At 49.6% G+C, this 17,365-nt stretch overlaps 1 protein-coding gene across 2 annotated transcripts; it reads left to right on the forward strand.

Moving 5' to 3' along the window:
- Positions 1-535: 535 nt before the first annotated feature.
- Positions 536-16,537, forward strand: LOC144719365 (uncharacterized). 2 transcript variants are annotated; one of them, XM_078595228.1, is made up of 12 exons: positions 536-884; positions 3,197-3,308; positions 4,307-4,400; positions 5,752-5,806; positions 9,285-9,425; positions 10,661-10,821; positions 11,326-11,424; positions 13,076-13,221; positions 13,463-13,634; positions 13,791-13,903; positions 14,218-14,302; positions 14,864-16,537. In XM_078595228.1, the coding sequence occupies exons 1-12, from the start codon at positions 770-772 to the stop codon at positions 14,918-14,920; spliced, it is 1,350 nt and encodes a 449-aa protein (XP_078451354.1). In that variant the 5' UTR covers positions 536-769; the 3' UTR covers positions 14,921-16,537. The 2 variants fall into 2 exon arrangements, with proteins under 2 accessions (XP_078451354.1, XP_078451353.1); XM_078595227.1 differs by lacking the exons at positions 536-884; positions 3,197-3,308; positions 4,307-4,400; positions 5,752-5,806 and adding an exon at positions 7,812-8,313.
- Positions 16,538-17,365: the final 828 nt, after the last annotated feature.

Genomic DNA, 17,365 nt, shown 5'->3' on the forward strand with positions numbered 1-17,365 from the left:
TTTTTTTTGTTAATGTTTAAAAAGTTTATCTGAGGGGAAACCCAATGAACCGCCCGCTCATCAATTCTAAATACTGTACTTAACAAGTGCTAACATCTCACACAAACTCTTATTAATACACACACAACCGACGACACACTTAATCGATTGATCAGCCATAGTGTAAATTATATTGATATAAATGTTAAACAAAATATAAATACATTTTAAAAGGGCCGGCGGATGGTGACAAGCGCTCGGGCCGCCGACTTCGCATTACGCTCCGCCCCCTCCCAGACTCGACGCTCGTGATTGGCCCGCGACAATGCGCTCGACCAATCACAGGCGCTCCTTCCCCCCCCTACCAGACTCGACGCTCGTGATTGGCCCGCGACACCGCGTTGGACTCATCGCAGGCGCTCCCTCCGCCCCCTCCCAGACTCGACGCTCGTGATTGGTCCGCCACACCGCGCTCGACCAATCGCAGGCGCAGCTCGCTCGAAGCTCCGCCCCCTTGGGTGTTCTCTTTAAAAGGCGTGGGGGGGGGGTGTGGCAAGCGGCTGCCGGCTTCACGCGAGCACAGACGGAGCCGGGGGGGGTGGCAGACAGAGCCGGGGAACCTCATTGGGACCACAACGAGAGGGACCACGCCAACATCGCTCGCTCTCTCGCTCTCTCTTAGACGCACGCACACGCTGGTAGGGAGAGTGTGAGCAGAACTCGCGACGACGACGTTTTTTTTGGGCGGTTTTATAAAATCAACAACAAGACTAAGAAGCCACCGGCAGTCATGTCCGGCAAACTGAAGCAACGCAGCTCGGCCAATGCCGCCGAAGAGGCCACCACGTCGCTGAACGAGAAGATTCTCAAGCAGTGCCACGTCCTCTACACGGATGGCGACAGTGGTGGGTGCCCCCCCCTCCCTTCCTCCTCCACTCCGTGGGGCGGGGCAGCGAGGCCGCCTTGCGTTCTCTACTGCTGCCCCCCTGCCCTTCCCCATCCGTACCTGCCCGCAGTGGCCCAATGCCTTCGCTTGGATTCTCCCCCCTGACATGGCACTTCCACTTAATCTACTTTGCTTCGTCATGCCCTGTCCTGCCCTGAATTGACCCTCTTCTTTGCCCTGGCTTACGTGGCCTCGTCTACCGCCGTCCCTGTTCCGTTCTGCCCCTGTGCTCTTCTTCCCCCTGTTGCCTATCATTTAGATTTCCCTGCTCTCCCCGTGCCTTGACTTTCGTTACCACTTCTACCACCGTCTTGTCCTTGCCCAGTTGATTCCCCTGCCTCGGCCTGCCATTGCCCTTTTCGAGCTTTAATATTTCCAGTTTTCTCGCCCTCCCCCACCCACCCCCCACGTCGTTCTCAACTCGGCCATCCACATTTTGCCTTCCCGTTATTATTCGCATGCCCCACCACCACCACCACAACCACCTCCCTCCCCTCCTTATAATCCCTGACCCTGCTCGACTTGGGACCCGCCTTGCCCCCTGGAATTCCCTGTCCAGCCCGCCCCATCCCTTCCCCTCGGGAGCTTGGAGGAGTAGGAGGAGGTCCGTGGTGGTGGTGGTGCAGTGACGCGGTGACGTGGCGCTCCAAGGCCCCCCCCCCCCGGTGGGTGGCACGCCGCCCCATAAAGCCTGCCACGTTCTCGGTTCGGGGGTCATGGCTGAGAGACTTGGTGGGAGGTTAGAGTTGGGGATAGGCTCATCGCTGCGCGCCCATTGGCTGCCGGTCTCTCATGAGAGGACCTCACCACCCACCGCTGGTTTAAAGGCGCAACTCCAAAAAAACACACGTTGATTTTATCTTGTAGATAAGTATGGGCACCGTGTGTGTGTGTTTACGGCTGTTTAAGGTTATTTTGAAAGTACGTTAATTAAAAAAAAATACTTTAAAATCACTTTAGAGGTTTGTGACATGACAGACACTCTGACCGACGTCACTGCCCCGGTTCCCTGACATGGCACTTCGCCTTAAGCGCAATGACGTCACGAGCGTGCTATGGCTGCATGCCAGAGACAATGATTTTCAAATATTTTCTCAAGAGTTAAGTTTTTTTTGACTCGTGTCTGACAGTCCAGGATGCACAACCTTTGGTTGGGGGGGGGGGTATTTCCTTTGAGGGGGCTATTTCACGTGGCGTGTTTAATCATGCTCTTGGCTATCTCGTGCCTTCCTCGTTGACAGCACAGATGCCATGTGGGGAGGGTGTGAACACGCCTAAATAACCATGTCCGTGGGGTTTGTGATATTTCCAGATGCATTGGAAACCTGAAGTATCATGGGGCATTATTTTTTAATGGGATGATTTTCATGGCATCTCTTAGTATCATGGGATCTTGTTTTTCATAGAACCTGAAGTATGTTTAACCTTGTGCCGCTTTCATCCGGCAGTAGATTGACCATCGCCGATGATGGTAATGGGGTGGCCTTGATCCAGCAGTGGATTGGTCATGGATTATAGCAATGATGGGAAGTCCTTCATATCGCAGTAGATTGATCTGGGGCGATGATGACGACCACTTCAAATGACAGATTGAGTGGAAAATTCCACCTAAAGTGGTTTGTGCAATCGGTCACACAGCCATATTTTTTTCCTGTGGGTTATAGATGCCACCCAGTGTGACTTGGACAAATTAATGAGTCCGAATCTTGGCTCTAAAGCACCTTTTGAGCAAAGAAAATGCCACGCCATTTAATCGCCTAGGCGAGGAGTTTGTTATTTTCCCGTCGGAAAGTTACGCCGTTTAATGTTGCTTAACAAAATAGCTGGCGAATGTCATCATCTGCAGCCTGCAGGTGGTATACACACAAAGAAACATGGGGAGTCGGGGGGTGGGAGAAAGATGATGGCTTTTATTGTTACCATTAAAAAATAACCAACGACAACACAAAACAGTATTGCTTGGGGAGAAAATAAATGTTGGAGAGCGCATCAATCAGCAGCAGCGAGTTTGTCATGTGACCTCCAAGGTCGCATAAATCATAACCACTTGGCGCCGTGCTATTGCAGGTTATTGCCTGGCAACTTGGACCTGAAAAAAAGAAGGCGATAAAATAGCGATGGCATACCGATGATGGCATTGCGCATTTACGCAACCAAAAAAGGATGTAAATTATGTACTTGACCATTTGCTTGTATGACTTAAGTTTGATGTTGAACGTGCGCTGTTTTGTCCGTGTACATGCACGGGTGTCTGTGCGTTTGCGCGTGCAGGGCTCATTAAGGTTGCGGGCGACCTTGGCCTCAGTCTGCTGCCGCCCCGGAAGAAGATCACGGTGATGCTGATGGGAAATCACTCCGCTGGCAAGAGCTCCTTTATCAACTGGTGAGAGTGACGACGGGAGCTGGTGCAGGGGAGAGGGAGTGCGCGGGCAGGCTGGGCGTGTGAGTGATGAGTGGCGGTGCCGCAGTTTGCAGGGCCTTGGCCGCCAGGCGCCCGCCTCGACCGTGCATCATGACTTGAGTTGCGTGGCGATCCCAAATTGGCCTGGATCACTGGATCATGGTTAGCGCAATTTTTTTTGCATATTTGTATAAAAAAAATATTTGCTGTACGCCCAGCTCGGTATAAACTTTGGAAATTGTGTCTCTTTGGTACAGACTGTACGTTTTAAAAATATTATTAGGTTGCCGAGTGCAGGAACAATGGCCCAAAAAACACGAGGCAGCCATGAGAAAACAACACTATTGGAAGGTGTAATAGATAAAGTGTTATTCATACGTTTCTTGAGTTGAACAAGGTTTTAAGAACTTTGGGCTGGCGGGGGAAATATGCGTGCTTTTAAATGAAATGTGAATAATTCGTACGTTTTTCTCGTCAATTGCAGATCTAAAATTGAGTTTAGTTTTTTCCCGCCGGTGTCTTTTGTCGCGGAAAACATTTCGGCAGAATTTTTTTTTGGAGTAACCGGAAGAGCAAGCCGCGCAATCACTATGTGAACGTTCATAGCAGACCACACGCTTGCCGAGGGTTACAAACCCCTGCACGGCAGCCCTCCTTAGCCGCCGTTGCCCAGTTTTAACGCGCTCCTCGCCGCAGCCTGCCCTCCCGAAAACCAGTGGTAAATTAAAATGACAACTTACGTAAGCATAGTTGGCGGAAATTACAATTACCATTGCGATTGTAATTCACGACGAAGGACTCGATTCAATCGCAATTGAGAACAGATCTGCTGTGGTCGCCCAGGAAGAGGTAAACAGCAAGAAGATGGACGTTTTTTCCCATCTATACTGTTGTGGGGGCGGTAGTGCCTGAAGATCGGCTGATGTAAAAATGCTCGCACGCTCACAAACACTCATGTCGCCCTGCCTGTGCTGTCGCAGGTACGTGGAGGAACACCTTCAGAGGACCGGAGTCGCCATAGAAACCCAGGGATTCACGTTCGTCACGAGCGGACGCAAGCGGGAGTCCCTCACCGTGAGCCGTGATTAATGCGTGTATTGTTGCCTGCTCGACTTGCCTCTTTCCCTTGAGGGTGCGGCGTAGGTTTTTTTTTTTTACGGGACGTTTAGAAATGTCTCCATGGGATGCGTCGTCGGAAATGGAGTGACCTGAAATGGCGTCGGATGTGGAAAGCCAGTTGCAAGCAAGTGCTACTGCAATAATTATGAAACGTTTTGTGATGAGATGTAATGAGGGATGGGGGAATGTACGAGTGATTTTTATTTTTACAACTAAGTGTGATCCCATTGAGACCAAATGCCTCTGTTTTTTGCCATGGAAGTCCTTTAAAAAGAGCAGAGATTTCGTAATATATATGCACACGTAGAATTATGACATAAATAGCTTTATGTCACACGTGGAGGTGTGTATGTCATACATATATTACAACCCTTGACAAGTGCTGGTCTGTGTCGGTTGGTGAAAAGCAACGGGGGGAGCATGGGATGCGGGACCATAAAAGAAGAGCCACAATGGATAATATTGCTGCCCACCACTTAGCCCTGTATCCTACAGCAACCTGTTGTGTGCATGGATGATCACCGAGCTAAGCACTTTTCCATGCCCAACCCTACTAGGCTTCTGAAGTCTAATGAGATCGAGTGCATTCTGGGCGATTTATATCAGAGGCACAGCAACGCATACTAAATAAAACACGCGGAAGATGATGAACTTCACTGCGCAGAGGCTTGCTGGTGCTTAAGTTTAATGAAGGCAACGACGCAATTTTTTAAATCGCATTCATAACAAGTTTGTTATCTGGGATCATCTCCACTGAAGATGAATCCCTCGTTTGTGGCAGTGCCCCCGTGGGTCGGCAAGTGCATTGGACGGGATAACGCTTGGTAACAACACCCCCCAAATTTAGCGCTCTCATTGTAACCGGCTAAACAAAGTTAGCCCAGAGTGCCCATGGAGTGCTCGCTCGGCTGCCCGACCACGTCAGACGTGGTGGCTCAGCCTTATTCACTTCACGACACGGGGGGGGGGGGTGGTTAGACGCCAGCTACATATAGCCGTGACGGGGAGCTATTTAGGTGCGGCGTGATCGGATAGCCGGCCTAATTTTAGCGTGCGGACTCCACTTCATGCCCGCGATTAAGGTCACAGCCACGGTATTGCCACTCGGCCGCACTTCGGATGCACCAGCAAATTCTACCGGAGCCGAGCGTGTGGGCGCGGAGCGAAAGCCGGTTGGCGAGTGGGGCCGCGATGACCTTGCCGATGGTTACGCGTCGCAGGCGGCGGTGACGGTCGAGCGTAGATTTTGGAGGCTGCGAACCCTGTAAGAGGGGTAATCCACTTTAAAATTGCTTCTCTCTTTCAGGGAAATGCCACTCTCCATCTCTACCCGCACTTCAAGGCCCTGCAGAACTTTGAAGGTAGGCGTCGTCTGTGCAGGAAGGGCGTTGGCTGGCGGGGAGAGTGAATTACGGCAGTTACGAAAGCTGGACGGGTCTGAGAGTTACATTACCATAATGAAAACGTGGCGTTTGGCACTGTATTCTGTACTGCTGCATGAATAATATATGCGTTTGTCTATATATATATACTGCTGCGGTGTGATAACACATAGTACATGTTCTGTAACTCTTATGCCACGGATATTTAACATTTTGATTATTAAGTTCACTCCAAATATGTTAAATTATAGTGAGTGGCATTTTCTTTACTAACAGTATCAAGGTTGTCCAGCAGGGAGTGCTCTATAACCGCACACATGGAGCCACATGTGGCTTTAAAAAAAATTTCGTGCTAACATTCACGGCCAGGTTAATATAATCGTGTATCGAGAATATTTAACAACGAAATAATATCGTGACATTTTGGAGCAAGGCGTACAAAAAAATCCACACCGCAAAAAGAAAGCCTCGAAGTTTGCATGTCTGCATTGTGGCAAGCATATCCGTTGTGACTGGCGGTCATTTGGAGACGAGATGGCTGCTACTGGTGTAAAGGTGAAGGGATGTTGTAAAGGTATGTGTTTAGATATCGGTTTGGTTTGAGTTTATTTTTGTTGGAGGGGGTGAGCTGGCATTTGCCGATCGTGATGAGGGCCAGCAGTATTTGTGCAATGCGGTGTGCCCAGCTTGGGGAGGGCCCGTTTCTGCGACACATTTTTCATCTCGGGATTGTCTGGTGGAAAAATTCCCGTACATGGCGAGCCGTCTTCCCCTGGAGTTGGCGCTGGCCATGAGGGGGGGGGGGGGGGTTGGAGGTGGAGTGGTGGGGGGGGGGGGCGGTTGTGGTGGCGGTGGTGCACGGCAGTGTGGTGACTCATCCAACTCGTCGACTGGCGAGCGGGTGGACAGGCGCATGCGCCGAGCAGTACGCCCTTCGCGAGTGCGCACGCTCGCTCGCGTACATACGCACAGACGCCCGGCGCACACGCAGCCACCCGCATTTGAAACCAGAGTGGGGCCACGCACGCACTAGTTGTGCGTCAGATGATGTCACTGTCTCCGTGGCAACGCAGCCATCAGCTGACGGGACGTTGATGTCAGCAGCCCTCCCCATCCTCCCGCCCCTTTTCTCCCCCCCGAGCTTTTTTTTTTTTAAACTCACTACGCATTAACTGTCTGGCTTCGGGTGCTGTGGGGGACACCAGCGACACAGAATAGATTTTTTTTTTATGTTTTAAAGTGGTAGAAAAGGAAAAAAAATGGATGGTCTCGCGTTGCCGGTTCTGGATTGGTAAGTAGTGTTTTTTTATCGAGTTGAATTAACTCGTTTTGAAGTGTGATGTGTGTGCTACTAATTTTTTTTCCTCTTTACGTATCTATGTATACATGTCCGCTCTATTCCTGTTTTTGCCCTTTCGTATTGCGTTGTCTTTGGAGCTGCTTTACTCCGTTTATTGGCCCGAAATCGGCGGCGTTGTTCGTGAAGGCAACGTGGCAGAGCCACCTCGTTAACTGCCAACGGGCAGGATTCCGAATCCGTGGGTGGGGAGTTGCTGGGGGGGGTTACAGCGGATCGGCGGTAACTTTTGGTATTTGTTTTCGTGAACTTGCACTGCATTACGCGTAACGGGGTAGGATTGGAAGCATATGTGGGGCGAGAAACCCTGGCCAGAGCAGAAATGCTACATATCTCTGGGCGCCGTGTGACCCCCTGGCGCCGGGGTGCATTTAAAGGTGCGTGTTCATTCGGCGGCGGTGGGGGGGGGCGCCCATTGTGCTGGTGATAATGATGAGTAAACGTGTAAATCCGTCGCTTGCGTAATGTACGCTTCTGTGCACGAATAGAGACGTCTCGACGTCGGGGTGTTTCGTGTAATTGTGTAAGCGGTGCCGCAACAGTCTTTCCAAACCAAACCTTTCGCCTCTGTGTAAAAAAAAAAATGTTAACCCATACTGTGCTTTCACTGTCAGACAAAAAATAAAAATCTATCGTTGGAAATGTAATGGAGGGAGGGTTATGCAATGTCATAGTGTGTGCGTGTATATATATGTATATACGAGGACACGAGTAGACAAATGTTATCCCAACTCCCCACCCTACATTTGTATTGAATACTGTACTTGTAAGAATACTAATAATAATGTCCTTTATGCAGTGAAGCCTCACTGCCTCTTAAAACTCTCTTTCGAGGAGGATCCTGTACTGGGATGCTCCTCCCGTGGCACGGTAACAGCTTGCGCAGCGCTCTCCCTTCTCAGCTACTGCCTCCCCTCGCGCCTTCACAAGCCGCCCCTTTATTTCGCAATTGCTGACATCTCCGCCGGAGTGAGTGCGAGTCGCCCGCCGCACACGCAGAAACTCACGGAAACTCCCCTCGGCGGACCAGACGGGGGATTTCAAATCCGGGACAATGAAGCCGGCCGTCGCTCGTCCCCCTGGCCGCCCCACTGCAGCCCTTCGCTGGCCAGCTTTAGTTCCGGCCGAGGCGAGTAAAGCTGCCAGTTGAAGAGCTATAGTGGGCGGCCACGCTCAACCCGACGCGGGATGGACTCTGCTCCGCTGTCTCCACCACCACCATCACCACGACAGCGGCTTACCACCGCCATCGCTCGTTTACAGCCACACACGATGTTATTTTTTCCGGGCTGCGTCATGTTCCGTTGTTGGTCGGGTGCAAATGCTTCGCTCTCTTCGTCAATGACGGTCGGTCTGTTTGCACGTTGTTTCCATGATACGCGTGCGATGTTTGTACACCATGGTGGCTTTGTTTGTGCGTACGTATGCTATTTAATTGCGGCCTCGTTATTTGCTTTGGTGCCATGCTCCCTACACCTGTGAAGGCGTTTAAAATTTTAGCCAGGATTTTGGCTGCTGGACCTGGGTGGTTATAAATGCCGAAAGCCGAAGGGCGTGTCCATTCTCCTGCCTCTGTAAGATTCGTGACGTCAGCATGATTCACCCGAGAAAAATGTGCTTGCCTTGTTGGGTAGAACACATTGTTGCCTTTGTGTAATTTTTGTAGGGTTTTTTTTTCTGCCGCCAATATCGTCAGTGTCTTATCATGAGATGAAGAATCGATTTGGAACTAGTAACTAGTTTATTGAGTGGCCCACGGGGAAGTGGATTACACAACTACCCCTGTGAAACCTTCCAAGTGACCTCTGGTGCGCGCACAGTCGGGGATGGCCCACCGACCTCGCCACAGAGAGCAATGTCCGTTTAACCAATGTGTTCCGTTCTCAGCACTGGAATTTTGCCAAAACTAGTATGGCACAACGGTATGGGGATTTTTTGGATATTCGTCGGATTGGGTGGAGACCAGCTTGTTGCCATCACGCTGGGGATGTTTTTTTTTTCTGCACCGCCATTCTGCTGCGGCGTGGCGTCATTTTATGTGCACGCCCTCCCTGCCCTCTCTACCCCCCCCCTCCCCGCCGCTCCACTCCGCACACTCAGGTGTGTCGGAGTACCTGTGCACGGAGATTTCCACATCCAAGCAGAAGAAGTTCAGCCTGGTGACCTTCATAGACACGCCTGGCTTAGTGGACGGTGACATGAAGTACCCCTTTGATGTGGACAAGGCCCTGCTGGGGCTAGGTAATGTCATTTTGCTTGTGATATAATATTGTTACCCGTGGCACACCACAGGAAGGAGAGTAGAGTCAAAGGATATGATGCGTGGCAAAAGAGATGGGAATGGGAAGGGACGAAGAGAAAGATTGGAAAGTAAGCGGAATGGAAAAATGGGAGCAAAAGGACCAGGAGAGATGAGGCTACATCAGGGCCTCGACGCTGCTGCACGGAGCAGAGTTTTCACAGGGGGCAGGTAGGAGAGGAGAGGGATTCGGTGGGGGCGGCCACACGTCACTTGATTTATGGGAGGCTTGAGTGGATTTGGATATGCATGTACATTACAGTACATTAATCATGAGTGTGGGGTTAGACAGATTATGCTTGGGTGTGTTTTTTCCACTTCAATCTGCTCCACTTGTGTTTTTGTTTTAGCATTTTCATTTTGTTTCATTTCCATTGCGTGCTTACCGTTCTTATTCATGCTTCAATGTAGTTGCCTTGTACATCGTCTTGCACAGAGGCTGTACAAGTTCAGATTATTATTGTGGTTTGTGTGTGTGCGCGCGCGCGCATTTATATATGTTTTAATTCCCGGCGACCATTTAGAAATGTGATGTTTGACGTTTCATTAACATCCCCCTGGCGTGTGTGTGTCTGTGTGTGAGCAGTAGGGCACAGTGTCTCGCGCACTGTCCTGCAGTCCTTTGCAAACTTGGCAACCTGTCATTCAATTCCTGGCCATGGTGCAGTGTCATTAGCTGCCGCTGGGCATTTTGTAGGTCAACCAAGACATAAGTGATTACCTTTGGCCAGTTGCATGTATGACCTTCGGTAATTGTTTCACTGTAATCCTTTCTTGCATTTTTAATGACAAACGAAGTGAAACGTTAACGTCCGCTGCTGTGATGTGTAAACATTGGCACTGGTGAGACAAACGTGGCCAGGCATGGTGCTGGCCACACCACTCTCTCGTGTGTACCCCTGTTGTCTTTAAAAGGTGCTTGCTAACAGGATTGAAAGGCCATGCTGAGGGTGTGTCCATGCGTGCGTGCATTGGCACACTGAGGAGCACAGGCGGTGAATCTGCCAGTCATCTCAGTCGGTTAACCCGGCGAGGCCTTTGACGCGTCAAGCGACTTTAGAGTCCATCGCAAGACAATGCCTGACGCAAGGCACTATTGGTGACGTCACCATCGCTTGGTGGGCGAGGTGCTGGCTATTGTTGTTTATCGTCGTGTGTGCGTGTGTCCGACCGGCAGGTGAGCTGTCGGACCTGCTGTTTGTGTTCTTCGACCCCATGGGGCAGGCGCTGTGCAAACGCACGCTCAACATCGTAGAGCGACTCAACGAGAACCACGGCGACAAGATCCGCTTCTACCTGAGCAAGGCGGATGAGGCTGGCTCTGAGAGCGACCGCCAGGTCAGGGAAAGGAGAGAGTGGGAGAGAGAGGCCCGGTCCGTGTTCGGGATGGGGTTAGGGTTGGGGCTTTTTAAAAGCCGTGTCGAGAGACGCACCCAGGCTGGCACTGCTGAGAACTATGGTGGAGTGGTATACGATCACAAATACAATTAACCTTGTAATTATTAATGTCATAAACACCGCATAATTAAAAAAACATTTTCCGTGATATAAGGCAGGGACTCGTGACAAGTGGTAATTTATTTTATTCTGTAATTAGAGTGATTCATGCGTTTGGCTTGAACCACTTCTCTGCCAATTTTTGATAAAAACATGTTTTATTTTCCATTTTTCCACCAAACATTTGCAGAAACTTCCTCTGCCAGCCATATGAATCATTCCCTTTAGTTTGTCCTACATTGCCGCAGCATTGACATCCATTTAGCTGTTGCTGTTGTGCTCTTGTTTGTGCACGGCGTTGTGCAGTGATTTTAAATTATAATTTTTCTTTCTCCCGTCCTCCAGAGGGTCATGATGCAGATCGTCCAGGAGTTATGCAAGCGGCCCGGCCTTAACAAGTGCGGCTTCGACATGCCCACCATCTACATCCCTAACCCCAACAAGGTGCCGTCCCGTTCACGCCATGCGCGGCGCCACGGTTTTGCCATCGCACAACCCTGGCTCACGGCCAAAAGAAATAAAACCTCTCGCTGCGCCGCTGCGGCAGTCGCTTAACATCGTCAAGCAAGTGGGCGGGGGACGAATGCACTTTTGACGAAAGCGTTAACGTGGTTTTTCACTCGTTGGTGATCGCAAGTAAATTTGTCGAATTGTGTATACACTGGAAGTGCTTTGTGGAAGCAATGACAACCGTAAATGGTGATGCTTCCATTTTTTTAAAGACGTGCGCCTCCCAGGCTGTCCCCCCTGGGCTGCTATACATGGGTGTTAATGTTCTGTTAATAAGACATAAAAATACTTGAAAGTTACAGTTTGGTGATCTGTTACTGTGTAACCCTCCAAATGAGGTCACTACCTCTCCCACATTCCACACATATCAATTGCGCAATGTCCAGAGATTTTTTAATATATATAATTGCACTTAGCCGTGACTTTAAATATCTTTTTCTTTCCGCTCACCATGCTTTAAATTCCTAATCAGGTAGCCCAGCGCACGCACACACACACACACGAGTTAAGTATAATACCCATTGCTTTGCATTGCCCTTGGAGTTGCTCACGTGGATGCTAATCCTATCGGTGACATTTTTTTAACCACCCCCTCCCCCTGCGAATCTAAATCCTCGTAGTTATGATCATGTAACTTTAAACCCTCGAACGTAAATGCGATAGTTGTGTAAACTTTTACACCCTGTTTTGAAAGCTGTTGGAAATGTCCAGAAGGTGACTCGGGTTTAGGGCATGCAGGCAGGCTTGGGCCAGCCGCCCAAACGTGGTGCGAGACGTGTGGAATGTTCCACCCGAATCCCAGCGAGCTTCATGCAGAGGACTTTCCCGTCTCCTCGGTGGTCGCTGTAAAATTTAGGTTTTTCTTTTAATCCACGCGAAACTGGTGGCTTAACCATGGTGAAATGCACTATTGTCAGGATGTAATTTTTTTTCTGCTCTTGCTCAATCCACTGCTGGATGAGTTTCTCCGAGCAATCGCATCCGTCGTGGTTGTTCCTTGATTTGTAGTTCACTGTGTTGGTTAGTGAGGGTTGGTGAAGATATGGGGGTTATATAATGGATGCTGCTGCACTGCCCTCTTTCTGCTGTGACATTTAATCGCAGGTGGTTGTAATTCACATTCAAACCCAGGCTCTCAGCCATGCCCCCTGATTGCTCTGACATGGTAATAAGCCTACTGAGTAGGATAAAAGTGTGGCCCTGTCAAAGTATCAGGACCCCCTGCCCCACCCCACGCTCATTCCTTGGGTGTGCGCGCATGTGTGTGTTTCTGTTTACAGCTGTCTATGGGGAGCAGTAGTGCAGTGGTTAGTGCAAAGCGCTACCAACCCGGCAACCCGAGTTCGATTCCCGCTTACGACCATTAACAGTGGCAAATATTTTAATCGGTCCTGGGCCTCCCGATGTCAACGCAGCATTAAATGAGTACCTGGTGCGGTGGGGAAATATCAGCACTGGGGGGAGACTAAGGCAGCCGGGCGTGGTACTGGCCACCCATCCCCTCGTGCCGTGCTGGCCTTCCATAGGTGCTCGCTAACAGCACTTGCGCTAGCTGTCTGCTAAGGCTCTTATGTTTTGTGTGCAGCCGAGCCGCTGCGTGAACCAGATCGAGGAGGTGTGCAAGTCCATCGAGAAGACCATCAACCAGACGATCCAGAACACGCTCAACACGCTGGAGAAAGACTGCGAGCTCATTGCGAGCACCATCGACCGCAAGCTGCACAACGATCGGTCCGACCGGGGTTGTTCATCAACTCTAACCTGACACTGTAGCCGCAGCAATCCATCGCAAACCACTGGAACGATTTACAAAACTACCACATCAGTCACATTATGCCGCAGCAATCGCACACTGCCATTGCTCTTACGGTCTGCCACAATACGTCTTTCTCGCAAGATGGCACAGCAATTGGACACCCCCCACTACGACCCCACCGCATTGGGTACAAACTGCTCTGTCCTTCCTTCGCAGGGAGGCGAGCAGGCACAACCGCACCGCACGCTGCAAGGGTCTGCTTCTCGGAATACTGTCCCTCGCCCTACCCACGATGCTCTTCGCCAATTTCCTGTTGGCCAGCGTTGGGCAGGAAGTGTTGGCATCGGTGCTGGGCCGGGAGACCCTGGAGACCGTGCGCGTGGGGCTGGTGCGTGTAACGGACGGCTGACGGCACTTTTTTAAGCGTCGCGTTGCACATAACATGTTGGCGCAAGGCTTCGGTAATTAAGGAGCCAAATAAGTTACACATGTGACCATGAAACGTAATCTTTTGTCGGCACGTGTGTGGTTGGTGCGGATGCAGGCGCCATTGGCGGTGATTTGGGATTGGATCCACGAGGAGAACCACACGTTCTTCATTCTGGGTGTCGTCGTGTTCTCGCTCATTCTGTTGTTCATCGCCAAGTATATCTGCAGGTACGGTGATCGCAGGGTTCTCGCCAATGCTCCTTCTCAGCTGTTGCCCTATGCCCATCCATCTGTTCGTTCAGTCTCTCCTTCCATTAGCGGGATCATTTGAGCCTGTGATATCCATTTGCGGTGTAACCCGTGCACTTCTAAAAACAAAAATCTCCACGCCTGTTCGAGATTGCTGCTTGCGTATTCGGTCGGTTTCTCGAGTGCCAGTGCATGTGACGGCACGGCGACCTCTGGGCGACCGGCTGTCGAGTTTGTCGTGCAATGCGCCTGTACGCGTCTCCTCTCGTGTGCTCTCGCGTGTTGTCGTGCAGGTCACAAGTCACCCTCAGCAGTCGCGAGCGACGGCAGTTGGAAGAGAAACGCACGTACGTGCAGACCGTCGTCAAGCAGAAGAAGGTAAAGCATTGAGCGTGTCCTGAAAGTACCGTAGAGTAAAAGAACAGAAATACAAAAAGAGGAAGATTTAAAAGAACAAAAATGTGTCCTTCCGAAAGTGTAGATATGTGCTGTTACCTCGTACAGTGAGAGCCCATCCCCCTGTTATTTTGACGTTTGGATTTCTTCCCCATTTCAAAATGTTTCCTACTTTGAGGCTTTGGTGAGGAAAAATAAAAATTTGCTTTTTTAATTGGATGTTAAGGTTCTCAAGTTGCGTTGGTTGGATAGCCTCGCAGGTCCGTCGGTTCACAGTTAATTGTGAAAGCGTTTGTTTTGAGCGTTATTGATACAAACACAGTGTATTTTATTTAAATATAATGGTCACACCTCTCGCCTGTTGTTAAAGTATTACAAGTTATTGCTGTTGTGGGACTTGCGACCAAATCACCTCGACTGCGTCTGATCCATTAAAACGCGGGAGGCTGTGCGTTGTATGTAAATGCATGCAAATGTACAGTCATCGTTGAGCTGTTTTTGTTCCGAGTGACATGTAGCCAATGCGTCTCCCCCACTCGACAGAGGAAGCTGTACGAAGATTACCTCCGGCAGAGCGTCGCAGACCACGACATGGACTGAGGGAGGGAGGCGTGTGACATCGCGACCCGAAAGCGACCGCCGCAGCCTCTCGCACGACCTCGCCGTGACGTCTCCCGGTGTACATTGCGTGTTCGGATCAAGCTCGTTGCAAGCCTCCCCCCCCCTCCCCAAGACTCCTCCAGCAGGGTATCATTGGGCAGCTAGAAAAAAATCCCACCCCCCTTTATCTCGTCTTCCCTAGCCGTGACAATGCTGTGTAACAATTGGACGTGTAGATTTTCATGGCCGCTCGTAGAGCAAGTGAAGATAATGCAACGTTAAAGTTTTGGCGAGATACGACGTATGCAAGATGGTGGGACAAGGAATCATTCCGCATGCTGTATCGTACCGCGCAGCTCAAGAAAGCCGTCGTCGGCCGCTCAGAAACCACCTTTATAACAGGTCATGTGTTCCGCGTTGCCATGAAAGTGTTCCCTGATGGAAGAACCGCGTTATAGCGATAAAGCGTTGTGTGAACACGCATTAAGCGAGGAATTATCGGACCTGGAATGCTGCAATAATGTCTTTTTCGCGCAAACACTATTCTTTTATTCGAATCGCGAGGAAGATTTTGATGTGGTTGGTGCTCAATAAACAGATGGCATTTGTGTGCATATGTACGAGATGCACATGGGTGGGTCTAGGGTCTGCAGTTCTGGATTTTCACTGCCGCACACTTTTCTACATCGCATTTGATTAGAAAAATACGCACATTTCTTAGGTAGTGGTTTTTGTGTAGGCGGACTGCCCATTTGTCTGATGGAGGCCTGTTTTTGTGATTCTGATGGAGACCTGTATGGGTGGATCAACTACACCAGGCAGGAACATGCCGTCCATAACACATGCCTTGCCCTAAATGTTTAGTTTTAACACTTATAACTGTCGTAACTGTTTACACTTGTGACGGTATATGAAGTTACGGAACCGTGGCCAAAATGTATTTTTCTCACTAATAATGGTTGACTAACTTTTAAAAAGTGTTTTTTCTTCAAATGAGTGACATATCGTGATCCTGGATGTTGACTCCAGACATTCCCTGGGAATGCAGTAAGTCTAAGTGCAGCTCTTTCGATCGATACCAGGTTGAGCCAATTTTCTACGGTGGGTTTTTTTGACGTCGCAGGTTGATAATAGTTGTTGGTTTTTTTACAACCTAGTAACTTAATACACGTCCGCTGTTTAATACTGACCCGTTGCTGTTAAGCGCGTGGTGTTTGATGGCAGCCACGAATTGAGAAACGGATCTGCGCGTTATATCATGGCGGTACCCCGGGATACCAAATAATATAAAATTACCGAGGCAATTAAATATTTTATTTCTGGGACACTTTTTTCCCGGGATGTACCTAACTCCACTACATTCGAAAACCGGTGCAACTCCGCGATGTCGAAACGCCAAATGGCATAAAAAAAATCCGTTATCGAAAAATGCAACTTTGAAATGGTGCATCGTGTACAGCTCGTCGAGATGAGTCGATTGCCGCATCGCCGACCAACAAACTAAAAATGACCGTATCACGGACATGCGAGAGCCCGGGGTACTGCCATAAAGTTCATATCCTCTCTGCAACGGCCCCGGATGACCTATTGATCTGTAATAAAACAAAAAACACGCAATCATGTCTGTCGCGTGCTGTATTGTATTGTACTGAGCAGGGTAATGTCGGAGAGGGCTATTGAGGGTGGTGGGCATGGTTTGTGCTGTTATTCTATTCTGGTGGATGTGTAAGCGAGTGCAGTGATATTTCCCGTACGGAAAGTTGAGAAATCCACGTATTCGCCGTTTTAAGGAGATTGCAAATGATGAAGTTGGCCAGAAAAAAACCCCGTATCATAACCCGCAATCGGATTGTTCAGAAAGTCTGCTTTTTTGCTCCGAAGCAGACCTGATGAAGTGGATGAAAAAGTTGCGTACGACCAACGGGGGGACGGGGGGGAGGCAATGTAAAGATGCCAAACGTCTTGGTTTGAACAGGACTGCTCCAGTTTCGGAAAGGCCGTCCCTGTATTTGCAAAAGATGGGATTTTTTTCCCAGAGTTTAAAATGTTCAGCCATCGAGCGCTCGAATCATGATGTCGGCAAAGTGGAGGTGTTTCTAAAGTATTATTGGTTCTTTCGGTAAAGTCACGTAGAAGGGAAATATTTTATTAGTTTATTTTATTATGTTTAATTTGTATTTTATTATTTCCCTTCTACGTGACTTTACCGAAAGAACCAATAATATGAATCCCTGCAGTCACGAAAGCTTTAAATCGAAAAATGTCTTTCTAAAGTGTTTTTTGGCGGAGTTGACTGGGCCGTCGTCATAAGTGGCAAGCCCCCACTTGGTTTTGGCCTGTGATAGTGATTGGGCTCTGCCAACCTCTCGTCCTTAAGGCCGGAGGAAGTGATCCGTGGAACTGTTTCAGATCCTGTACGATGTATTTCTTCACAGAACAAGATTA

The sequence above is a fragment of the Lampetra planeri genome, chromosome 6 (genome assembly GCF_965212315.1).
Source record: "Lampetra planeri chromosome 6, kcLamPlan1.2.h2, whole genome shotgun sequence".
Classification (NCBI taxonomy): domain Eukaryota; kingdom Metazoa; phylum Chordata; class Hyperoartia; order Petromyzontiformes; family Petromyzontidae; genus Lampetra; species Lampetra planeri.

Coding starts and splice junctions, on each gene's coding strand:
- LOC144719365 (XM_078595227.1), top strand. CDS start 7,845: ATGCAATGTCATAGTGTGTGCGTGTATATATATGTATATACGAGGACA. Junction 10,822..11,325: donor GCTCTGAGAGCGACCGCCAG/GTCAGGGAAAGG, acceptor CCCGTCCTCCAG/AGGGTCATGATGCAGATCGT. Junction 13,904..14,217: donor ATCGCCAAGTATATCTGCAG/GTACGGTGATCG, acceptor GTTGTCGTGCAG/GTCACAAGTCACCCTCAGCA.